Below are 26,581 nucleotides of genomic sequence, written 5' to 3' on the forward strand. Positions count from 1 at the left end.
AGGATTTGATGATGGATGGATGGAGAATGAAAGACTGATGAGGTGTGTATGGGATTGAAGCAAGGGAGAGGCAGGGGTATATCAAGGATGAAATGGAGGATGGATTGGAGAGGTATATGAGAGGTGCGCAAGAGCTGAACACAGACTGACAGGGAAGCAATATGTTTGTGGACACCCCATACAGGATTAGAGTCCAGCTTTAGATATAATAAATATGGACAGATAAACAGAGCATATGTGAGGGGAGATCCCCCTACCCTCTTGAATGGGGGGATCTCCCTAGGAACCCTGGGCTCAACTGAGAGCAGGGGAGCAATAATAATATCTCTGTAATCCCTGAATGTTGTGGGAGTGAACAAAAAAGTTTGAAGTGGGATTGTGACCCACTCTGTGCAAAACACAACTAAAAGAAAAAGGTGGAGCAAAATGAAAGACAGAGGGAGGGCAAATGCAATGCTGTGTATATGATTTGGAATGAGAATACAGCACATGAGTGTGTGGAATAACTGGGTCAAGGATTGTACTTGTGGGACTAAAGCAGGAAAGTAAATGTAAGCAAAACTTTGGTTCTGTTCCGCCTAACATCACGCAATTCTGCACAGCTGAATGTATTAAAAGTGCCGGAATGTTAACACTGTGACCATTAACCCCTCGACTACAATCACATCTTTTTTACTCCAATAATTCAATCCCCTGACAGTTCTGGTCAGTTCTAAAGGAGATATTTTTCAAACAGGATGAATTAATTATAACCATCAGCGATCCTTTCATGGAACACAGTTCACTCATGAGCAGAATATAAATGTCTAGAGAAGAGGGGAGGGGGTAAAAAGTTATCATAGTGAAGGTATTAATCCTCTCATGGTCAGGACAACTCTTGCAGTTTATTCCAGCTAATGACAGACTATGTATGTCATACAAGAAAGTTATCACTATTAACCCTCTCAGGGTCTAATCAACGCTAGTATTCTCATCCAACTAATATTCACAGCTTTCAATCATCTGAGTGTGAGCCAAATGAGCCTAATTGTTAATCTAAACTTGTGTACTTGGTAGTGTTAATTTGATGGAGTGCGAGTCACAAGATCCCAAGTGCTAATCTGAGCTCTCCAACTTCGTGTTATTTTGGTGAAGTACGAGTCACAGAAGTCTGAGTGTTAATCTAAGCTCTCACACTTACTGTTTATTTTGGCGGAGTGCAAGTCATACGAGTCTAAGTGTTAATATAAGCTCTACCAGTATTCAGTGTTTACTTAGGTGGAGTGAAGAAGACAGGGTGACATGGAAGTAATTTGTTTGTGGCCACCTCTTATAGGATTATGGCATCTGGCAACAGATACAGATAGATAGACAGATGGACAGTGAGTCACAGAAGCCTGAGTGCCAATCTAAGCTCTCGTACACAGTGTTTATTTTGGTGACCTATCATACCTGTGCCTGGTGTTGCTGAGTGAGTTGCTGCATGTCATGTTCAGCCTTAGCTACTGTGCTGGCCAGATTTTCCTCCACAGTAGCCCGGCACCGGGTCTCCTCTGCCAGGCTGGTGGTGGCAGCTGCTTCCTTTTCCCGCCAGCTCTCCACCTCCCTTTGTGTCTCACTCAGTCTGGTGTGGAAGTCTTTCACCTCAGTCTCCAACCTCTCCACTTTTGTTTGTAGATCTTCAGCTACACCCTGGAATAGTCATACAAAAATAAATCCATCCACCCATCCATCATCCAATCCTAAATAAATTATAAAGTAAAAAAAAATTAGAGGATACTCCTGCAAATAATTATAATAATAATATATAAATGATAAATAAATAATGCCAGATTATGGCACACAGTTTGTGCCATTACTCTAGAACACTGACCACCACTATCATCATCATCATCCACTCCTCTCTGCCATCTATTGATCGGAAAAAAAAATCAAAAGGATTGTGACACTCTACTCTGGGACTCTGATATATACATATAAATAAAAATAAATAACTAAAATAAAACACCTGAATGCCATTCGGTTTTTGACAATCGCACTGGCACATATATTTTCATTTTAAGGAGGGAGGATGCATGGTGGGCCAAGATGAAGGTAGACAGATATGGTAAATGGGAGTATGAGAAGCAAGGTAATGAGGCTAATGAGGCTAATGAGGCTTGGGAACTGACAGTGAATCAAACCGTTTGGTAGATTTCTGTGCAAATGTTTTGCACCCATTTTAACCCTACATAAGTACAGTGGGGTATCAGAAACCCCAGTCCCAGAATTTTTATTCTTAAAAACATGAGCATAATGTCTACATATCTGTCCGTCACATTACCTTCCTGCCTAGTGATGCTCTTCGTGGGGATGATGGGGTCATAGCTGTACCTGTCTCTGATTTTGCTCTAAGAGCCACTGGGGTATGTCATACCCCAGGTTACCTATAATGTAACCTCAGTTGAGCCCACTTGTGATTTTTTAATTTTAATTTGTTGTCTTTCTCCTTTTGTATACAGAAGGTCCCAACACCAGTCTACTGCAGGCCACACAAGGAATCAAGATATTACTTTTCAGTTTTGCAAGATATAATTTTATAATTTGTATACCTAAAATTTAATCATTTTTGTATAAACTTTAAAAAATATATATATTTTTTTTATTAAACTTCATTTTTTATGGCCCTATTTAAAGACAATGGGTTGAATTATTTGTGTATTGAAGCATTTTGAAATATCTCAAACGGAAGTATTTCCGTTTTATTTTTTTTCCGTGGAGTCTGTCATACCCCACGTTACCTTTTATATATATATATATATATATATATATATAAAAAAAAAAAAAAAAAAGGTTACCTATCCAGGGTTAACCTAGGAAACTGACAGTGGACACAGTTGTTTGACAGAATTTTGCAGAGGAGAGTAAGACCAAGCTTTGCAACCCCCTTTTAACCTGACAGTCATCAGACTGACTCTGTCTGACAGGTAGACATGACGTGCATAAGAACAGATGTGTGGGAGATGGAGCCGGGATGCCAGGTGAGTAAATGAGCGTGTGGCAAATTTTGCTGGTCAGACTCTGGTTAATTCTATCAAGTTTTTTCTTGCTCTTTGGACCACTTCACTCCAACTTTAGGCAGCAAAAGAGGATTTGACAATGATGATGATGATGATGAAAGCACTAAAGCATACCTGTGCCTGTTGTTTCTGTTCCTCACACTGCTTGAGGAGGTCAGATGTGTGCTCGTGATCCTCCTGCAGTTTGGTGTATGCCTCGCGCACCCCCTGCATCTCATTTGTTAAATTACTGTTGTCTCTTGTCAGCGACTCCACCTGCAGAACAATAAAAAATATTACCTGAGGTGGTGGTGGTGATCAGTGACTGAAGAAGATGATGACTATAGTAGATAAAGTTAATTATATAACAGTGAAATGCCTGTTCAAATACCATACGTATACAAAGTAGATTTGCAAATTTCCATGCACAAATATTTCTGATCGCTTCAAGCACTATTTCAGAGTTCTAACTTAAAACTCTTCAGGTGAGCTTTGAACACTGTCAAACTCTCAAAACCTGGAGATATAACTAAACTAATTAACAATCAAGCAAGTTGGAGCTCTTACTTCAGCTACTGTAAATTAGGCTTATTACCTACTTAAGCCTGAGGACATCTATCTATCTATCTATTGCCAGACAACACAATCCCGTAAGGAGTGGCCATTTGACTCTGAGTTATTTGTTTTACGGGGAGGGGCACTAACTCTCCATCAACCCACTTGTTGACACGTAGGGAGCACGTATGGTTTGGTTATATGGTTACCACCCAGTGTTGTAAATGGTTTCTTGGCTTACAGGAAATCATTTGGCTTGTCACTCAGTGTAAAGCCACCTGTAATGGAAAGAAAAGCAGAAAGAAGTGACAGGAAAGATGGGAGAAAGAGGAAGAGAGGAGGACAGGCACAGAAAAAGAATGATAAAGGCTAAGGAAGAAGTAGGCAGCCAGAGGACATCTTCATTTTATTTTTGTCATCCCAGAGTGATTTGATTCAGCAGAAGAAAATCCATTCATACTGATGTGGTTACCAAGTTATGTACCAGCCCTTCAGTTAAAAAAAGAAATATTATATAAAAAAAATATGCTGAACATATGTTGTCTGGTAGCAATAAATAATAATAATAATAATAATTAATATTATAAAAGGCTTCCTTCAGATGGATGGACGAAGCGGATTTTTTTTTTCTTCCCCCCCCCCCACTTTAACATGGAGAAAATCTGCCATCTGTTCACCCTGAATGATGATCTGAAACTAGAATTTAACAACAGAATATGATGCATGTCACAAAGAAGTGCTATGAACAGGATTAGACCCATAACACTGTCTTATTTTGCTGCTAAGACACATGAACTACCGGGTAAACTGCAACAGAGCAAGTCTCTGACAAATTACAATGACTAACAAACTACAGTGTACCTGGGCACGGAGCTGGTCCCTGTCCTCTTGCAAGGAGGTGAAGTTATCTTGCAATGCCTTGTAGTTGCCTTCCACCTGTGCCAGCTGGGCCCGTGTCTCCTGCAACATCTTGTCCACTACACTTTCAGCCAGGCTCTCTTCACACACACCTGCCACAATGGGATAACAAAGGTTCATGTTCTGGGCAGCACAGGAAGTTTACTTACACCTCTTCCTTAGTCCTTTATTTCTTCATATGATGTGTTCATTATTGCTCTTGATACTTATACAGTCAATGCTGATATTTAAATGATACTGAATATCTGAAAAGTAGGCTGTAGATCTAGCTGATCAGAGCATACTCTTGGACAGAATGGGAATGATGGTCACAGAGAGTTGGAGCTCCCATATCACTAAGAACTACTAACAATCCCCTTTTGCTGACCCTTTTGTAAGTGTCATTAATATGGAGAGTAAGCCAGCATACCCCACCAAATATATTTCTCTCATTGTCCACTGTACCAGTACACTACCCAGTATATACTTTACACACCACATATCATACCCTACTACGATATAGGAGTTGGTGCCAGCAAGGGCATGTGGCCAGAAAACTGTAGCACCACTACCTAATGGCAGACATGAGGTCAGGCATGGAACAGGCTCCATTGGCACAGCTTTGGGCCAGGATGCGGATAGGTCACTCCCCTTTCCCCCTGTCTGGGCTCAGCTCTGTGCATGCGGGGCCTGTGGTCTTTCTCCATTTTCTTTTATCCATTTATGGAATAGAGAGGTTGCTGGAGATCAGGCAGCATGGACGGTCACCATTAGGTGACCAAGGCAGATGCATCCAAGTATGTGCAAGCCTTTATAAACAAAACAACGAATCATTCATTCATTCATCATCCAATCCTGTGTTGTCCATGAGATGCGTAGGAGCCCAGGGCTAGGCAAGTTGGTCCTGACATTTAAGATGAGAGTGACCAACCTCACTCATCCCTGAGTTGCGTTACATGAGCAATAAACCCAAACCACCCCCTGAATAAAAACCTGCACCAGCTCAATCCGACTGGAGCACTTTAATTGTCCATAAATCCTTAATTTCCAAACTGCCCTCTTAAGGTTTCTATCCTTCTATCTGTGCCCTCATCTATAGCTTCCTTTCTGGTCATTCTATAGCTGCTGTTGTAGACGGCCATCGTTCTTCTCCTACACCTATCAACAGTGGTGTTCCTCAGGGCTCTGTCCTATCACCGACTCTCTTCCTTTTATTCATCAATGACCTTCTAAGCTGTACATCTAACCCTAACCACTCATACGCTGATGACTCCACTCTTCACCTTTCCATTCCGTTCCCGCAACATCCATCTGGTAAGCAGACTCGCGGTTTGTGGCGGTGTGGAGGGTGACCGAATTGCAGGAAGGGGATGAAGAGGGAGGAGGGCTGGGAAGGGGATTAACTAGGATATGACCTTATACAGAAATGTCTTCACATAGCCCAACTACATTCAGTCTCACATGACACTTGACTGACTATCTCATGTACGGGTGAGCAGTCAGAGTGGCACACAGGTTATATTTTTATTTACATATCTGCCAGCATGTGAATTTTCCCAGCTGTCTGATAATTCCAGTTATCTAGACACCAGATATCCGGGATTGTACTGTATTCAGTTACAGTATATGGTTACCACCCAGCACTGCACATGATTTCCTGGGTTACAGGAAAACATCAGGCTTGTTAATCACAATAAAGTCACCTGAAATGGAAAGATGTGTAATCAAAAGAAACAAGAAGGATGGGCGAAATAGGAAGAAAGGAGGGCACACACGGAAAATAAAATGATAAGGGTGACGAAAGAAGTGGGGAACATTTCATCAAGTGAGTGGATGATGGCTGCCACTACCTACCACCAGTGGTACCATGTCTACATGGAAGCTCTGGGGAGCATCAAGGACATGCATAACAGTGGATATTGCTCAACCTGTGTTGTATATTGTATCAACATTTTCTCTTTTTCCCCCCTTGACATTCTCCTCATCATCTTAAATAGGCAGCAGGAAAAAACAAGGGGGGGGGGGGGGGAGCAAAACTTTACAAAGAGGAGGATGGGTAGGAAGGTCACTGCCACCTCTGCCTCCATGGGCTGGCTCTTGATAAACTCTGAAATACAATGATGTGATGCTGGGTGGGGTAACTGGACCTGCAGACACCACTTTACTGCCAAACAAATAATGAATCAACTTAAGCCACCTCTTTTTGCTTTTCTACATGTAAAGATATGCCAAATAAACAACTGTACAGTATCTGCAGGGGGAGGGGGGGGTATAATTTTTTGCAGATATGGTACTGTAAATCTCTGTACCTGAATGCTCCATCAACAAGTCAATATTGACTCTGATCTGTGACCTCCCTGATAACATAATGGTACTGTACTTCTTTCCTTGTCACACCAATTCTCTTCACAAGAACTGAGTGATGTTAAGTAACCTGAAATGCTGTAAGTGCTTATGTCCACCCAAGAGCTGAAATAGGCTGTCTTCCCATGACCAATATTTATTTATCTATTTATCTATCTATCTATCTATATAACATAGCACAGTCATACAAATGACCATCAATTCATTTCCTATCCCCTGAAATGTTGAGGAGGGACTGCATAGAATGGCAAGTTTAACCTCTAGTTCACTGGGACCATGGTCACATGGGTCTGGACACCCCAATACACGAGCATGTGGATGAGGCAAAGTGTGGCATACTTGAGTTTGGTGGAGAGATCGGTGCAGTGGTGTTCATCGGCGAGCAAACAGAAAAAGATGCCTCAGACACATGAGGCTGTGGCCGGTACTCCTGCAGGCATCGCTGAAGTTCCTCCAGCTCCATCTGTGTATGAGGAGGAGAAGCAAGCATCACCATCATCATCCTTACCTCCTTTCCCACCTATGGATACGGTGTGGAAGGGTTTAGAGAGCATGAAAATGGCTGATGTATGGAGAACTAACGTCTGCTCCATTACATGGGCTACACACATCCAGTCTTCATTCAAACTCTAGGAACCCTCACTCACAGATGCAACAACACCAATTGTAAATGATACTCCTTTATCATGGCATAGATTTTTGCCCTTTTGTAGCTCATATAATACAGCTCAGTTGCAGAAAAGGACACTACAATGTTCCACATCCTCTTTTAGGGCACTTCTTCATGGCTAGCATCATATTCAACTATTAATCTATTGCTGCAACTCAGTTTTCAAGATGTACAAGTGGTAATTTTAAGCCAAAGTTAGAGTAAAACATGTATTGTGTCATATAATAAAGGGGAAATATCAAGTTAATGAGCATCAAATTTCTATGGAGTGAAAAGGGTATTCATACCTTGGTAAGTGTTCATTTGCACAAACTTGATGGTAATGCCCCCTTCCCCCCAAAAGCTATGCACTACCATCCTACATAAATTTTTCATGTTCAAATGAGATGGGAAGATTTAGAACAATCTTATCTCTTTGGGGACATGAATCTAAAACTAAAACTGATGGAACCAGATCTACCATTATTAACTTCCCATATCACAACCCAATCAGAATGCTCAATCTAGACTCAGTTAAACCCCTATTATTAAAACTAAGAACATGGAAAAGCCTTCCACCTCCTGACACTTTTGTTTTCAACACCCAGAGAATATGTAGATTGTAATTTTTAGCCCTAGTTCAAAGGATAATCATGAAGAAGACATTACAATAAAGAAACAAACCACACACCTTCATATCCTTCAAATCAGATGCCTGTGACTCGATTATATCTTCATTCACCACTTTGGCCTCAAAAAGGCTTGAAATATCTTCTTTCAATCGATCTCTTTCTGCAGCTGTTAGTGTTAGCCTTGTGGACAGACTATCATTCTGAAAAAAGTTAAATATTGAATATAAAGTAAAACTTACAGTACACAACACAAACCTCTTTGTTCATTCACAAAGGTTCCAACATACTTACATGCGTCGGCCTCAGTCACTTACGAGTGGCTCTCCATGCTTGATCTCTGGCAGCCTCCCTATTGAGTCCCTAATCCCTGAGGTAACATTCTATGACCTCGTTGCAGGTCTTTTTCGGTCTGCCTCTCACAACCTTACCCCCAACATCCACACTTCTCATTTCCTGCACCTAATATCATCCCCCATCCCCTCCACATGCCCAAACCATTTCAATCTACCCCTCGTCATCACAACACCAATACACTCTACTCCTATTCTTCCTCTCAACTCTTCCACCATAAACCTAGCCACCCCAGGCCTCACATTCAATGACACACTGCACACCCACAGAATCAGAGTCATTACTGCATGCTGAAGCCTATGAATATCATCTTCCTTTACTGCCCAGGTTTCACTACCATACAGCATTACCCTCCTAATACATGTCGCATACAAAGAGCCCTTAGCACAGAAGGAGGGCCCTCTCAATGTCTAGAGAGGCAAAGGTCCCTCAACTTCTTCCAACCACTCCTCATTCTAGCCACAGAGCTAGCCCCAGCACCACCTCCAGCACATAATACATCTCCCAAGTAACACAACTCTTCCACACACTCAGCTGTCCACTGAACCATCATGCACCATAATTTGGTTATATGGTTACCCACCCAGCACAGTAAATGGTTTCCTGGTGTACAGGAAACCATTTGGCTTGTCACTCAGTGTACAATCACCCACAGACAGAAGGAAGAGGGGAGAATGAAGGAAAGAAAGACAGAAGAGGAAGGATGGAAAGAAGGAAGAGGAAAGGGCAGGCACCCAACAGCAGTACAGCAAGTGAGTGGATCGTGACAACTCAATGAACTTTTCCATCAGCCAAATATCCCAATTTCAGAAGTGATGGCCACAAATGAACTGTTTCATTGCCAGTATAATTATCCAAGTCCCATCTCAAAACAAGTCACTAAACTGGAATTCCTGGGTAAAAAAAAAAAATAAATGAAAAGTGCCCAGAACTGATCAACAAACAAATACAAAAGCAGACATATAATCCTTACCACTGACAATACAGGCAGCTATATGAGTATAACCATACATACCTTAGACTCTAATTCATCATTGGTAGACAGAATCTTCTGGACAGTGCTTTCCAAGGAGGCATTCTCAGTCCTTAGCTGTTTTGCCTCCCGCCCCAGCTGTGACATCTGCCAGCCAAAACACACATTAGTTTTGGATACTGAAGCCTGTTCAGCCAGATACACTGTGGTTAAGCAAGAACTGCTAATGGTATTGGTATCCATACATCCACTCTTTATCCAATCCCCTCCTCTCTCTAGCTTGTAAATGATAATAAAATTCTTTCTGTATTATCTTCGTTCTTCCTTTAATACTCTTTCTTTCCTGTATTCTCACTTCTCTCTTGCTCTTTTTTGTACAAATTCTTATATATACATCCCAGTATTCTATCTCTGTCTTGCACATCCTATTTACATACTATCATCACCATCATCCCTCTTTCCCACCAGTACGTGTAGTGAGGTAGGGCACGGAAAGTCAGGAAAAGGAAAGAATATGATACAGCAGTGGAAGAATTAATCAACAGGAGGACCAATGAATAAGCCACACACACATGCATTCACTATTCAGGTCATAAGAACCCTGAATCCAACTAATGGGTACACCTGTCCACCTGCAGCTTCATATTTACCTGGCAGACAGAGCCAATCAGATGACTGTCAAATTAAAACCCTCCTCATACACTCCTTACCAAATTCATTCAGCAACTTGTTCCCTTGCCAGTTTCCATAATTCTCTCACACTCATTCTCCATATCCATCCACCTTCTTTGCCTACCACGCATCCTGCCACCATCAAGCTCACTTAGATATACCATTTTCACTACTCTGGTCATACCCATTCTTTCCACATGACTATACTATCTAAGAATGATAACTCTGGTGTCCAGAATTCCTTACTCTGCATCTTTCATGAATCATATTATTCTTTATCCTATCCACCTTCCACATATTCAACAGCCCCATGTTGACTGCTTTTACTCTTGACTATTCATTTTCATGCCACACCAATCTCACATTTGTATGTCTGAGTAGGCACTAAAACTCCTTCATGTAAGCCTCTCACGGGCACCACACTTGGACCTCTGCTTCTTATTGTGCCCTTTATAAAACCAGTCACTTTCCTTCCCTATGCCACTCTACTTTCAACTTCTTTTATACATTTACCTCTTTTCCATCACTGTACCCAGGTACTTACAATCTCTCACCAATTCAAGTCTTTCTCCATTCACTGCAACATCACACTAGGGACAACCTCCTCTCTTGTGCTGACAAGGAGCCTACATATGGTAGCACTGTGTACCCAATGTCGGGTAGCTGTGGCATCTACCCAGGATCCAAACCTCCTCATATTTCCCTGAACCTAGCTGGGAGAAGGACCCTGGTCTGACCCTGGTGAGGTGTTGTCTAACACAAGGTGACACTGGATCCCTCTAAGTATTCACTGTACTCTACCCAGATAATGGCCACACAGAAGCAACTGCTTACCTGTGGTCTAAGAATCTGCTTAGCCAACAGACTAAGGTTAAACAAAAACAACTTTCAAGACACAACACTTAGAGACATCTACAAAACACAGCACTAGTCTAGCAAGCTCTCATCCTCTATTTGCAAGCACCACTAAGCTAAATAGAAAAGGAATGTGTGTTACAAGACATCCTATGCAACCTAATATACAGTCATAAGGTTCATACCTGCTGGTGAGTGAGTTCCTCCCCAGACTTGATTTGAAGCTCAAGATAATCCCTAACCTTCTGTGAGTCCTGAAGTCTGGTTTCAAGCCTATGTACCTCGAGGTCTGCAAGGTCAGAATGGTAAATGATACAATGTTTATAATGTAGTCTCAAATCAGTCCTCTTTACCTGATCCACAACACATTTCGTTCACACAGTTCTCTCTTTCACACCTAAATTCTCATTAACGGGTTCCATTACTTAAGCCTTTAGTTGTTTTGAAAGTTTATTCTTGTCTGACACCAAATCTAAACAAATTTTTAGTGTCATGGGAGCATATACCACTGAGATCATTAACTGATACTGTACATATACAGTATACTAAATATATTTCAAAATCATACATGAAACTAAGCCAATACATTAACCCCCATCCGCCGGGTAATGTCTATGCACATCACAATCTGGCTTCCATGGGGCCACTGGGTAGTGGCTATATGTGCAAGTGTCTTCCCGCTACCGTTTGAACCGAATGCCATTTCATCTCAGCACCAAAGGATAGGGAGGGAGTTCCTCCACAGCACACAGGCGATAGTCAGTATGTTCCACGCTTTTGGCAGGTGCACAATGATGTCTTCAGGTTCCCATTAGTCTGATTCCATCCATAATGCCTGTAGCCAATTGCATCATCCACCCCTGCCAAGCCTCTTTCCAAGGATACTAGAAAAGGGCTCAGTGATAGTGCCACAAGGCATGCCTTGGATGCAACAGTGTCTACAGTAGTTAATCCAGTAGTGGAGAAGTTATCAGGCTGAGAGCAAAAGCCATAGCCAGCATTGTGGGCAGACACACGAACACGTCCTCCTCTCACACCAATAATTAATTCTCTTCCTCATGTCATTACTCATCAACGCATCAAGCTACACACCTGGGGATACTCTCACTTGCAACAGGAAGAGTTGGTGAGTAATATGGTCTTTAATTTGTTTCCCTAAGTGCTATACTTTCTCAGATATTACGGTTCGAAAACATGCGATTTCCGGGAAATTGCCCGTTGTGAGGTGACGACTGCGTTAAATACAGCCCGGCATTTGGAGGTTAATAAGCAACTATATATATTGTACTGTATGCACTAAAAATGTGCTAGAGAGGAATCTAATCATTAATTTATTTCAAATTTATATATAAACAGTAGGTCAATGCACTAATGACCATCAACTAGACAGGTGCAGGAAAGCAATGCCTTTACATGGTAGCACTGATATAACTAGGCAGCTCTGCTACCTTTTCAGATAGACATCCCTCAATTCCCTCCATGTTCCCCAAGAGGAAGAAGATGGATTGCATGTGGGGGGCAGTTTCATCTTGCAGTTCACCTGGTTCACACTCAGATGGACCTGGGGTCACAACAACTACAAAGTCAATAAAAACTTACTAAGCTTGTCGATTTTCTTGTCGGCAAGGGCCAGTTGGTGTTTCATTTCCATCTTCTCCTCCTCCAGGCTGTGGACCTGCTGCTGCAGCTGACGCACCTCATGTTTCTTAGCACTCAGCAACTTCTGCAGCCGGAATGGTGGGCTCTGTGATCAAAGGCGGAAAAAATATGGTTGGATATACTGAGCCAGCATTACGGGAGCTTCAGTGTTAAGTGAATAGAAGTGTGGCTCATTCAACTGGGAAACTGGATGATGATGACAACAATGATGATCATCTTATACTGCTGATAGTTCTTCCCCTTAAAAAAAAAAAAAAAAAAAAAAAAAAAAAAAAAAAGAGGACACTAGTGATAAAAACCTGTGAATACAATGACAATACTGTAATTGAACTGTTTTCACCCAATGACATGGGGCACTACCAGTTTGAACATAAAACCAAGGTTGTATGAATTCGAGGAGCCACAGCTGTAAGGTACAAACAAGTCTCCTTGGTTTCTAATCACATAACCCTCCAATCTGACTCCTTCTAGCCACCTCCATGGCTGAATGGAGTTACAGATCTCTGTCAGGTTCAAATAAACGTGTTATAGTTTTTCACTTGGAGAAAGAGAGGACTGAAAACTACTATAATGGAAGCTGGAGCCGAAAAGAAAAGCGCAAGAAGTAAACAGCAGCCACGGAAGTCTATACAAAATATACAGTACTGTATATCCTCACTATATGATCACTCGGTATATGACCAATAAGAAGTAAGAATCTTTTTTTGGTTTACAATTTTGCTATGCTTATACGCTCACTGTGGTGCCCAATTTCTAGGTAAACAATCATTTTTCTTACTTACGACTGCTACAATCCTAAATTCATTATACAATCAGACTCCAAAAGTGCACCCCAGTCACAAAATGAGGGCATGTTGCAGTTCAGGCACCAAGTCTAAAAGAGGAGTACACAGTACTGTAGTTAGTATCCAGGGCTGTCATACAGAATATAGTTGTCACTTGCAGGCAACTGACATTTTATCATCCAATCTTCTATTGCCTCATCCAGAGTGTAGGAGACCTGCGCTAGGTTCTTTAGTCTGGACATTTCAGGCCAGTGACATTAAATATAAAACCTTATGAGGCACAACTAACTGAAGCACCTCAATCCACTAGACCACATGTCCATTTAGTTATAGTTACCATGCAACTTGATGTACTGTTTCCTGGGCTACATAGAATAATTAAAGGTGTACCCAAGAACAGAGCCACCTGAAGGTGGTACTAAAATAAGTGGATGGTAGGTGCCCTGCCTACCAGAAATTTAAAAAGATATTAAAACATGACACATTCAGCACTGATGAACTTACAAGGATCTCATCATGTTTTAATGGTTTCAAGATGCTGTAGAGGAATAGCAGACTTCAAATGTTCAAGGGTTATATTCTAGGTGGGATAAGACTTTGTAGTATCTCATCCTTTGTGATTAATTTTGCATATTACAACAAACAAGGGGATATAAAGGTGTAATGTGCAGAATAAATTTCTAAGGAAGTGACACTCCAATATCCCAGTCTCTCAACCCTGACACATATCTAATGATATTACAATATAGTGGGAAGAATACACTGCTAGGGGAGTCGTGTTACAATACTGGTATCTCAAAAGTCACAACAAGACAACCCTGAGACACAACCTACATAAAAGTGCTAACCTGTACAAGCTCCCTCAGAGGTGAGGCTGACGAGCATGGAAAGAAAATACTTCCCTAGACACAAGCAACAGAGGAATGCTATCCTGTACCACCTCACTGAGAGGGAAGATTGAGAAGCATAGATGGGGAGAATACTTCCCCAAGACACAAGCAACAGAGGAGTGCTATCCTGTACCAGCTCATTGAGAGACAAGACAAAGGACCACAGAGAGAGAGAATACTTATCCATGACACAAGCAACAAAGGAGTGCTATCCTGTCACTGGGAGGCAAGACAGAGGAGCATAAAGATAGAGAAAACTTCCCCAGGGCACACACAAGAGTAGTGTTAACCTGTATCAGCTCCCTGAGAGGCGAGGCAGAGGAGCGTGGAGAGTTTGTGTAAATCCTTGGGGAGCCTACCACCCTGCTGCTGCTGCTGCTGCTGCTCACTGGAGTGTCACATTCCAGCACAGTTGACGAATCTGACAATATACAAAATTTGTGAAAGGACAATAAGTAATACAAACATCTGGTAAACACCTACTCATATTACAACCAATTTAGAAGGCTTTCTTACACCTTATCTCAGGTTTCTATAATACACACCAGTAACCTACTATATGTCACTATAGTTCTTTTACATACCCAGATTTGTATCCATTTGCAGCTTAGCTATTTCATGTTGTTCAGTGGCAGAATAAAACAATACTGTACTGAGGCTCAACATCCTTTCATACCACATCTTTGTGACTGGCATCAAGTTCTAGTGTTACTCTACTGCTGCAACTCAGCACCGATGATGGGGGGATGACAATTTTAGACCATGTTAGAGAAAACGTAGTGTTGCAAGGATGAGGTGTCAAGGAGCTTCCTTGGTTGGCAAAAATATGACCCTTAATTCCACATCACTTGTCCAAGGGAGTGTTACAGCCTAACGGAACTGCAATATTATTGAATATCCACTTGCAAACCACTCAGATTCCTTACCTAGTTTCTCCATGCATAGAATGTTGAGAAATTTGGAGCTCAGGCCTGCCCCCTGCTTTTGGATGGCCTCTAACAGATATTTGACCTGAAGGATACGAGAAATGCACTATTGTCTTTGATTTTTTAACATACTGTACAGTACTGGTACTCTATACATATTACAAGTAAACCTCAACCAGTTCTTTAAAATGAGGTAGGTTTAGAAAAGCACTTATCATCATCATCATCTGGACCTCCTTTCCCACCCTAGGGCAGGGTGAGGAGTAGCAACATCCAGACAGCCCTAGTTTGCCCAATCAAATGGGACACACTTCCATTCACTCATCATTCAAGCCTCCGGAATCCTGGCTCTATCTGATACTCCAAAAACTTCCACCACATTCTGTAGCTTCACATAAAAGTATCCAACAGAGTCAATCCGGATGCTGTCACGCTAAAAAGGGGTGTCAAATCCCTGATCATGCACTTCTTCTCACAACATTCATCCAGCCAGCCAGCTTGATCTCTCATCAGTCGTCTAGCCTCACCGACTTCCATACCTCTCCTCCTCACACACTCATCTACCATATCCCTCCACCCTCTCCTTGGCCTACCTCGCCTCCTCCCTCCTCCAAATTCACTCAGATATACCTTTTTCACCACTCTATTGTTATCCCTTCTCTCCACATGACCATACCATCTCGGTACACTCTCTTCAGTACAGTACTTGTGTCCACAGATTTCATCACCTCACATCTTTCACAAATCACATTATTTTGTATCCTATCCAACCTCTGTACTCCACATACATTCCTCAGCAGTCCTATCTCCATTGCTCTCACCCTTAACTTTTCATTTTCATGCCACACCATAGTCTCATATCCATATGTCATATTTGGCACTAACATTCCTTCATGTATGCCTCGTGCAGCTGCAACACTCAAGCCTCTGTTTCTTATCAATGCCTTCATAGCACCAGTTACTTTCCTTCCTTTTGTCACTCTACTTTCCACTTCTTTTGCACATTATCCTCTCTTTTCAATCACTGTACCCAGGTATTTGAACTCTTTCACCAGTTACAGTCTCTCTCCATTCACTGTAATATCACACTGGAAGTCACTTTCTCTCTCAATAAGCATTTATCAACATCAAAATTTAATACAATACTACCACATAGCAGCAGCCAATACTAAAGACAGTGTCCAAAAAATAGGTCAGCACCTAAACTTAACATTTTTGTCAAGATGAGAATAAGACTAAACTACACTTCTACATCATTTCCATAACATCTTTTTATGACAAACACTAGAGTGTAAATCTCTTGTTACATCTCAGCAGTCAAGAAGGAGAGATGGCAATTTTCAAGATAAATAAAGTGAACAGATCAGGGTTTCTATTCACCCACAATCATGAGTGAAAATGATGTGATATCAACAAGACTGACTGTATAAAATATATAATAATAATGACATAAATACAACGGACTCTTACTCTGGCCTGCACGGAAAAACTGAGGATGGGAGAGTTGACAAGGCGAGATCGCAACCGGTCCTCTGTGATGACTGTGATGTGGAGGAGTAAGAGACACAGCTTGGTCAGCTCCACCACACTCCCTGATGCAGCCTCATCAAAGTCCACCAACTTGGGACCAGCAAAGTGTTCTGAAGAGGGGTAAAAGAGATTACTATCATATGAGGTGAACTGATTACAAGGAATAACTACAGTATATGATGAAGTCAAGGCCAAGTTCAATTTGGATAAAAATGAACAAACAGAAGGTCCTCATTACGTATATTTGTTGTTCTTTACTCTTTTTAAGTCCACAATAATTTACTGAAAAACTGCATATAAAACTTCCATTAGTCTCTGATAAGCTAATCCTCCAGTTTTCCTAAATATCCAGTGTCAACTGTATGGAAAAAGTTGTGACAATTCAGAACACCAACACATAAGATGGACTGTCCATACTGTCACAAAGTGGGTATGGTAATTTGAATCTATGTTTTCTACTGGTTCTCCTCACCTGAGTAAAACAGACTGGTAATAGTTGCAATACAAAACATTTAACCCTTTCAAACTGGACAACATCCTATTTTGTGTGCTCTTGCTACTGTACATATATCATCTGATCCTGTGCTGCCCCATGAGAAGTGTAGGAGCCCGGGGATAGGCAAGTCAGGCCTGACATTTAAGATGAGTGACCAGCCTCACATATCCATGAGTGATATTACATGAGCAATAAACCCCAACCACCCCTTGGATATAAACCTATCAATGTCAAAATAATTTTATTCAGCTTGAGCAGCAGGAGCTATGATGGCTAATTTGAACCCCTTCACATTAAAAAAATCACATCTAAGCTGATTAAACCTGTGTGCAGGTAACTACAATATGTTTTCACACTGATGTGGTTAATTCTCAGCTAGATCAATATTTCAGAGTTTTTAAGCTTTTAGTTTTAGTAGGTTTATCAGACATGAATAAAATCATCTGATGTTACCAAGTGTTAAATACTGGTAATTATGCCTTTATATCATTGCTAAATTATCAAAATAAAATGCAGCTACAGAATACAAATACTGGAGAATAACCACCAACACACACACACACACACACACACTGTAATAGAAGCATAAAGCTTTTGGACCAAATAATGAAGGTATTGGAGAGTTCTTGAAGGTATGATTAGAGATTAGGGTGGCTTTAGGAATGGCAGAGGATGTGTGAATAAAATATTTGCAGTGAGACGGATAGTGGAGAAAGCTTATGAGAAGGAATATAAGGTGTTTATGGCATTTATGGATCTGCAAAAAGCATACAACAAAGTAGACAAAGATGAACAGTGGAAGGTTTTGCACATGGTATGGTGTAGATGGTAAGCTGCTGGGTGCCATCAAGAGTTTTTATGATGGTAGTGAGGCATGTGTAAGGGTAAATGGGCATCTAAGTGAATGGTTCACGATCAATGTGGGCATGCGAAAAGGTTGTGTGATGTCCCTATGGTTGTTCAGTACCGTATATATGTGGATGGAGTGATGAGAGAAGTTAAAACACAAGAAATGCAGAGAGGAATGGCACTGGTAAAACAATGGTGATGGATGGAATATCTCAAATTTGTTGTATGCTGATGACAGTGCTACTTGCAAATACCAAACATGAACTTGGTAATCTGGAGCAGAGTATTGCTGATGTCGGTGAGTGTTGTGCCTTGAGAGTACGCGTAGAAAACTGTAAAGTGATGGTAATCGAGAGAGAAGGTGACTCCCAGTGTGATGTTACATTGAATGCAGAGAGACTGGAACTGGTGAGAGAGTTCAAATACCTTGGTACAGTGATGGAAAAGAGAGGAAAATGTGCAAAAGAAGTGGAAAGTAGAGTGACACAAGGAAGGAAAGTAACTGGTGCTATGAAGGCCTTGATAAGAAGCTGAGGGTTGGGTGTTGCAGCTGCATGAGGCTTACATAAAGGAGTGTTAGTGCCAACTTTAACATACGGATGTGAGACTATGGTGTGGCATGAAAATGAAAAGTCAAGAGCGAGAGCAGTGGAGATGGGACTGCTGAGGAATGTATGTGGAGTAGAGAGAGTGGATGGGATACGAAATAATGCGATTCGTGAAAGATGTGGGGTGATAAAGCCTGTGGACACCAGAATCGAAGAGTGTACTGAGATGGTATGGTCATGTGGATAGAAAGGATAACAACAGTGATGAAAAAGGTATAGCTGTGCGAATATGAAGTAGGGAGGAGGCGAGGTAGGCCAAGGAGAAGGTGGAGGGATATGATGGATGAGTGTGTGTGGAAGAGAGGTATGGGAGTTGGTGAGGCTAGGGAACTGACAAGAGATTGAGGTGGCTGGATGAATGTTGCGGGAAGAGCATGATCAGGGATTTGGCACCCCTTTTTAACGTGACAGCGTTCAGATTGACTCTATCAGATTCGTTTATGAGAAGCTAGAGAATGTGGTTAAAGTTTTCTGGCACATCAGATACAGCCAGGATTCCAGAGGCTTGAATGATGAGTGAATGGAAGCATGACCCATTGGACTGGGCAAACATGGGTTGTCTGGACATTGCTACTCCTCACCCTGCCCTTGGGTGGGAAAGGAGGTCCTGATGATGATGATTAGAGAAAGAGTGAATACTGATGAGATAGTTTGAATTTATGTCAGGCAAAGGGACCACTGATGCCATATTCATTGTTTGACAGTTTCAGGAAAAATATAGAGAAAAGAAAAGGGAGCTGTACTTTGTTATTGTTGATTTGGGGAAGGCCTTTGACAGAGTCCCTTGGGAGGTGGTGAAGTGGGCAATGAGAAAGCTTGAGATCGAGAAGAGGCTGGTTATGACAATGTATGTGGGTGCTCACACCCAGGTAAAGGTAAATGTAGATTTGAGTGATGAGTTTTCCTTGAATGTTGGTGTGCATCAGGGGGTTAGTCTTGAGCCCCTAGTTGTTTATCATGGTACCTGAAGCCCTCTCACATGATTGCAGAAATGGACTCCCATGGGAGATGTTGTATGCTGATGATTTGGTGTTGATTACAGAGAACGAAAGGGAGGCACAGGAAAGATTTAGGAAGTGGAGATGAGGTACAGGGTGCAATCACTTAAGAGTAAATGCAGATCAAACAAAAGTGATGGTATCTTGGGGTGATGACGGTACTGTCAAAGGAGAGGAAGAGTGGCCATGCGCAACCTGCCACAAGGGCATAGGAAGTAATTCCATCTTATGAAGTGTATGTGACAAGTGGGCGCACGAGAGATGCAGTGGTATCAACGACATAATGCGAGATGATGCTGATTTCATGTGTGCAATGTGTCAGGGTAAGAATATGGAGAGTCCGGCATGAAAAGACTGATCTTGCTGGTGAGTCTCTTGAGTTTGTGGAAGAGTTTTGTTATTTGGGAGACACGTTATATGCTGGAGGTGGGGCTGGAGCTAGTTCTGTGGCTAGAAAAAGGGCTGGTTGGACAAAGTTCAGGGAGATGTTGCCTCTCCTGAGGAGGGCTCTCCCTCCATGCTAAGGGATCTTTGTATGCGGCATGTGTTAGGAGTGTAATGATGTATGGTAGTGAGACCTGGCAGTAAAGGAGGAGGATATTCGCAGGCTCAAATATACAGAAATGACAATGATCAGGTGGATATGTAGTGCGTCATTGAGTGCGAGGCCTGGGGGGGCTATGTTTATGATGGATGAGCTGAGGAGTAGGATGGGAATGGAGTGTATTGGTGCTGTGATGAGGAGTGGTAGATTGAAATGGTTTGGGCGTGTGGAGAGGATGGGAGATGATAACTGGGTGCAGAAAGTGAGAAGCATTAACATTAGGGATAGACTTGTGAGAGGAAGACCGAAAAAGACCTGAGATGAGGTCACTGAGTGTAACCTCAGGGAGAGGGACTGAAGAGGGAAGCTGCCAGGGATCAAGCAGCATAGGCAGCCGCCATTAGATGACCAAGGCCGATGCATGGAAGCATGCTGGAGCCTTTGACCCGATAGCTGCTACGTACCTCACATGATGGAAAACATGTAGCTGCTACATCCATCATATACTGTGTATGTATATATATATATATATATGTATATTTTAATGGGCACATTTCCAGTGCCATTTGGCATCTCAACTGAGCTACTTCCATCACCACCCTTGTGTCCCGCCAACACCCACATATGCTTTCACCTTACCACCAGTGTTGAGGGGAGAAGTCAGATGTGCAACTTCATTACTTCACCACGGCTGAACTAAGGTAAGTAATGAACTCATACGTTTTTCTTATACTTTCCCATGTGCTGTTTCATTTCATAGGAGCAAAAATTATTTCTGAGATTCTTTTTGTGTGTGTGTGTGTGTGTGTGTGTGTGTGTGTGTGTGTGTGTGTGTGTGTGTGCATGGGGAGGGGGGGTAGACCAGGAAACCTAATGTAGCAGCTGTCGGGTTAAAAATGAAACAAAATAAAATGCTACAGTGATACTGTATAATGCAAATTACAAATGGATGAGTCACTCACCTCGAAGTAAACTTTCCAGTTTAGGAATGAGGCTAACAAAGTCTTGTGTTTCTACAGTTTCATTTCTTCTGTAAAAGAAGGGTAAGATATGCATTAAAAAAGACTGCACTGTATTATCATTACAGTAGGTACACTACCATGCTTTTGGGCAAGCTTATTACAGTTAGCCTACATTTAAGGTTACATCTAAAAATTCTATTATGTACAAAAAGTACAATACCTGTACTACTGTACACAGTCCTTTACAGATATACAGTACCTACTGCACAAAACTTATGCCAGTGTTTATAAATACCCTTGTTTAGGATTTGCTGACTTCAAGATGTAGGCTATACAGCACTGTATACAAACTGTACTACTGCACAGGCATCAGAAAAACTAAATACTGTAAAACCTCGATATAATGGACTTCAATATACCAGAACTCACTTTTATCAGAATCAAGGAGCTACCGGAAAAAATTTCAATAAAGCCAGAAGCAGTCTGGACTGCCTGTCCCTTTCCACTACGTTCACCACAATAAGGTAAATAAAAGACATGTTTATCAGTGTACAGTACAGTATTATTACTGTATATATATGTATATCATTTGAATATTGTGGTGAATGTATAGTACGGTACAGTACAGGGAAGGTAGTGAAAACAGTTGAAAAACCATTTGTACGATCCAGACTAATGTCTGATATATCAGACAAAAGTCCGGGTTAACAGTGGAAAGTCCAGATGTCGTTTTAACTGGAACTTCACTTTTTTCCGGAATGGCTTGGGCACCAATTAGTCTGTTATAGTGAGGTTTTACTGTATAATATTAACAGTTTACTTATTTCTAGGACTTACCAGTGTGTGAGATCATGCAATTCAACATTAAGTGAAGTTTTGAAACCATACTAGACTCAAATTTAGGGGGATGATCGATACTGTACAATAAAGTACTGGTAGTTCAACTCACAGGGAAGAAAGGAGGCGTGCCAGGATGCGCCCATCAGTGAGGTGTCCCAGAGACGGACACTCCTCTGACACCAATTCCAGTGCGTTTATCTGCAGACAACACCAAGATAACCGAACAGCTTAGATATACAGGCAGACCCCGATATATGATACCCCTAAATGCAATACCCCGGCACAGCAATGGGGGCACAAATACCACCCCACCCCACCAAACGATGGCCAAACCCTGATATAACGATTTTTCTTTTTACTGATTTTTATGATATTTTAGACTTAAATTTGTTTAGGTTGTTGAATGCTGTGAAGAGTATGTATGATGGTGCTAAGGCTGCAGTGCGTGTGGATGGTGAACTGAGTGAATTTTTCTCTTTGAAGGTTGGGTTGAAACAGGGATGTGTCATGTCCCCATGGTTGTTCAATCTGTACATGGATGGGGTAATAAAAGAGGTACAAGGTAGGGTAGTGGATGCTGGAGTGGCCCTGGTGAGAGAGGATAGTGTTTGGAAACTCCCTATACTGCTGTTTGCAGATGATACTGTGTTGTTGAGTGAAGACGAAGGGGAGCTGCAAGGCTTGGTGGATGAGTTTGGGAGAGTGTGTAAGAAACGGAATCTAAAGGTGAAAGTAGGGAAGAGTAAAGTGATGGTCTTTGAGAGAGGTGAAGTCAGTGAATGTACAGTGAGGTTGGATGGTGAGGAATTGGAAAATGTGAGTACATTTAAGTACAGTAATCACTCCAATATCCGACGTAATAGAGTCATAGGTAGGTCCGGATATTGGTTCTGTCCGGATATTGGGCCCCAGCTTATGGACTTGTACTTATGGACCCTAACTCAGAGAAACACCTATACAACTCCCTCTGGACATGCATAGCACCTATTTAAGACCCAAATCACACCAATAAGGCACATAAATGACTGAAATAAATGCAAAAGAAACATAAAATGAGGGTTTAGAAGTAGGTTCATACAATAATAAACATTCTGGTGACTGGCTCCTGGACTGGTACTTATGGACCCTAACCTAGCCTAACTCAGAAAAACACCTTCCTACTGCACATGCATAGCTCCTAACACCCTATTCACACCAATAAAGGACATTAAAGAGTGAAATGAGGTAAGTACAGTATGGAAAAAAGTACAGTATGAAACATTCTTATGTCCGGATAGTGGGGATGTTCGGATATTGGGCGTCCGGATATTAGAGTGATTACTGTACTTGAGTAGTGTGATGAGTAAGGATGAAGGTTTGGAGGGTGAAGTGCTTGAAAGGGTACAGCAGGGAAGAAAGGTTGCTGGATCCTTGAAAGCAATGATAAGAAACAGGGAAGTGAGCATGGAAGTGAAAAAGTTACTACATGACAGTATTGTGATACCAACTCTAACGTACGGAAGTGAAGCTTGGAAGTTGTTGGAAAGACACAAGGCAAGAGTGAGAGCAGTGGAAATGAGTTATTTAATAGGAGCCTGTGGAGTCGCATGGAGGGACAGGCTGACAAATGAGGATATAAAGGAGCGTTGTGGTGTGGATGTGGATGTGATAGGAAGCATTGGGAGGAATACACTGAGGTGGTTTGGCCATGTGGAGAGGATGGAGGGTAAAAGACTGACGAAGAGAGTGTATGTGAGTGAGGTGGAGGAGGGTAGAGGGAGGGGGAGGCCAAGGATGAGATGGAGGGATGGGGTGGAGAGGTATATGAGAGAGGGGGGTGTGAGTTGGAAGCAGGGCGGTGAAATGGCAGGGGACAGGGCAACGTGGAGGCAATTTGTTTGTGGCCACCCCGAACGGGATTTCATCACTTTCAATAAGTGACATACCATATAAATACAATAAATCACTGAAAGATTAAACTTTTACTCTAAACATTCTTTCTCAAATCAATAATAACTATATCTAATCTACTATAACCAATTCGTGGGGGTTATATCAGACTAAAAAACTGTAAAGTACAGAAACTATAAAATAAAGGATGACCAGTGTAGAAATGGCATTAAAAAAGAATAATAATAAGTTTTGCGCTAGAGGCAACAGCATGTCCCCTGGCCTAAAACTATTGCTCAGGCTCCAAATGTACTGGATTTCCACATTGCAAATAGGACTTGCAATCAAATACTGGACCAATACAGCACCGGCCTCCAGGCACCATCCTGTCCCTCCCTCCACTCCCACCACCACCACTGCCAATTAGCAGCCCACTCTGGTGGCATGTCCCCTGCATTAGCCAGCAAGGTAATAGATTTGGATGTCTTTTTGCTTACAAAGAAGAACACATATGACAAAACTGTAAGGATGATTTTGGGTCAATGGCCCATCCTTCTTGGCTGCCTGTGGGAGTGCTGATGGGATGTATACATCATTGTTCCCCCCTCCCTCACATTCTCCATATGCTTCATTTGAGAATATTGCTTTTTTATCTTCACGAGTCAAGAGGACAGTCAGTCTGAGCCACAAAACACTGATCCGGATGAGATGATGTCCTTGATTACTAACATCCCACTCCCTCTCTCCTTCTTCAAAGGTTGGTGTGTTTTATATTACAGTACTGTACACTGTACTAATTTATAAAATTCAAATTTTCACATACCAGTAGGTTAATAACTGTCAAGGGCATGGGTATCAAGAATGTACTTTTTCACAATTATTGGTATCTTTTTATACTGAAAAGTATGTTTTGTGGGTTTTATAAGTGTGGAAAAAATGGGAGAAATGGAGTTTCCCCGAGCTAAGCCCTGTATTGGACTATATAGCCCCACTAGGGTTACAGGAGGGAGCTACCCTCCCGGCACGGCAGCCCGGGCGAGGCTCGAACTTGTAATCCCCCGATCACAAGTCCAGCACGCTACCACTGTGCTACCGCGCCCCCTGTAAGTGTGGAAACAATAAACTTAGACAAATTTTTAAATCAAAACCAAAATACACTCAGTTTTTGGTGTCAGAACACAAAAGTAGCTTATAGTGGGTACTGGTACTACTCTTTCTACCATCCTCCAATGAATTAAGAATTTAAACTATTTATCCAAATTTAACTAAACAAGATACCAGTACTGCACTCTCAGTTTAATGAATTTCCCATTTTTTGATGGCTCAATGACCACAATTGGAGCAATCAACACTTATAACCATCCAAACTTTTTAATGTATCTCTCAGAACAGTTTCTCCATTTACTCCCTCTCAGCACTAAGTTTGTCCCGTCCTAAAACTTTTCCACCTAACCACAACACTTTCAGGTTGGGGATGAATGGAAATTGCAAAAGAAAGAAGTCCTTGTGGGATGCCATTTCCAGTGTACACAATCATGACTACAGCAATATGAAGGAACTAATGTCGATTTACAACACAAGATGTACAGTATTTCAGAAAACCACTGGAGGTACTGTACTGTAAGCAAAGTACCATACATGAACCAAAAAACAGTGTCTAATAATGCTATTAAAAATTTCAATCAGCTTGTTTGTGAGGCTGACTCTGCAATAATAAAGGTGTGTCTGTATGACAATAAAGTCTCCTGAGCAGATACTTATCCATTACCTAAAAAAATACTGTATTGTTGTATTTTCACACTAATTTGACTGTGAAGCGTTCAGCAGCCGTAGCCAACGAGTGATGACAGATGCATATACAAACAACTTAAGCAGCACAAGAGCACTTGCGGTAGTTTCCATAAAAAACTGCCATTCTTTATTTGTCTGGATGGGTGTGGTTAGGTTTGCCACAATGTTTTTTTTAGGCATGCTAGGTTCTGTAATGTGCTGAGCTTTTCTAGACAATTGGCTGATACTTAAGACACCCTAACCTGGGTTAGCTTAACCCAGTGGAACAGTTATTCTGGATATTACTGTCAGTGAAATGAGCAGCACAAACCCTAACCCAGCTAAAAAATGCATTATACCTAACTTAACCTAACCCCTATTGCCCGAGCTGATCCGGATAACTGCCTCCCTGAATCCTACCCACCCTGCGTATTAAGCTGCATCCTTATCCATCCTGTGTATTAAACTAGCGTGAATAATACCGGATGATCAATCTTTCCTTCTTGGTTTCTCAACGGCAGTTTGACCATATACGATACCTATTTCATCACATTTACCACCTTCTCCTTCTATACTCAGTCCCCTCTTCATCATACACAAAGAATATACTAAAATAAGCTTTCATTTTATCTTAAATTTGAAGCTGGCATGGTATAAATCTGTGTAAACAAAGGGATAAACTTACGCATTTCAAAACCACTGCCTTGGCCGTGTCCTCCATCCTTATTTCTCCCGCCAGGCCAGCTCAGCAACCCGTCCCCTGAGCCCCAGGTAACTAGTCCATCACAGTAATATAATGGAATGTTCATAAACGGGTCTTACAGGACGAAAAGCACGAATAAATCACCAGAATACGCGGACGGGGTCATCGGCGGCGTTTTGGTCCCCAC

At 41.7% G+C, this 26,581-nt stretch overlaps 1 protein-coding gene across 1 annotated transcript in view; it reads right to left on the reverse strand.

The window, feature by feature from the left end:
• LOC145399445 (uncharacterized) overlaps positions 1-26,412 on the reverse strand; it is a 72,944-nt gene extending 46,532 nt beyond the window's left edge. Inside the window, exons 1-14 of the mRNA XM_080272060.1 lie at positions 26,377-26,412; positions 22,162-22,250; positions 21,213-21,280; positions 16,696-16,865; positions 15,226-15,310; positions 14,590-14,720; positions 12,565-12,709; positions 11,151-11,254; positions 9,481-9,585; positions 8,174-8,314; positions 7,173-7,296; positions 4,434-4,582; positions 3,153-3,293; positions 1,432-1,671 (exon numbers count right to left, since the gene is read on the reverse strand). Coding sequence (XP_080128186.1) covers positions 1,432-1,671; positions 3,153-3,293; positions 4,434-4,582; positions 7,173-7,296; positions 8,174-8,314; positions 9,481-9,585; positions 11,151-11,254; positions 12,565-12,709; positions 14,590-14,720; positions 15,226-15,310; positions 16,696-16,865; positions 21,213-21,280; positions 22,162-22,250; positions 26,377-26,412 — 1,728 coding nt within the window. The remainder of the gene's footprint in view (positions 1-1,431; positions 1,672-3,152; positions 3,294-4,433; positions 4,583-7,172; positions 7,297-8,173; positions 8,315-9,480; positions 9,586-11,150; positions 11,255-12,564; positions 12,710-14,589; positions 14,721-15,225; positions 15,311-16,695; positions 16,866-21,212; positions 21,281-22,161; positions 22,251-26,376) is intronic.
• Between the last annotated feature and the right edge of the window lie 169 nt (positions 26,413-26,581).

Source organism: Coenobita brevimanus, chromosome 49, assembly GCF_032717465.1.
Source record: "Coenobita brevimanus isolate Jiangsu-jjx chromosome 49, ASM3271746v2, whole genome shotgun sequence".
Classification (NCBI taxonomy): Eukaryota; Metazoa; Arthropoda; class Malacostraca; order Decapoda; family Coenobitidae; genus Coenobita; species Coenobita brevimanus.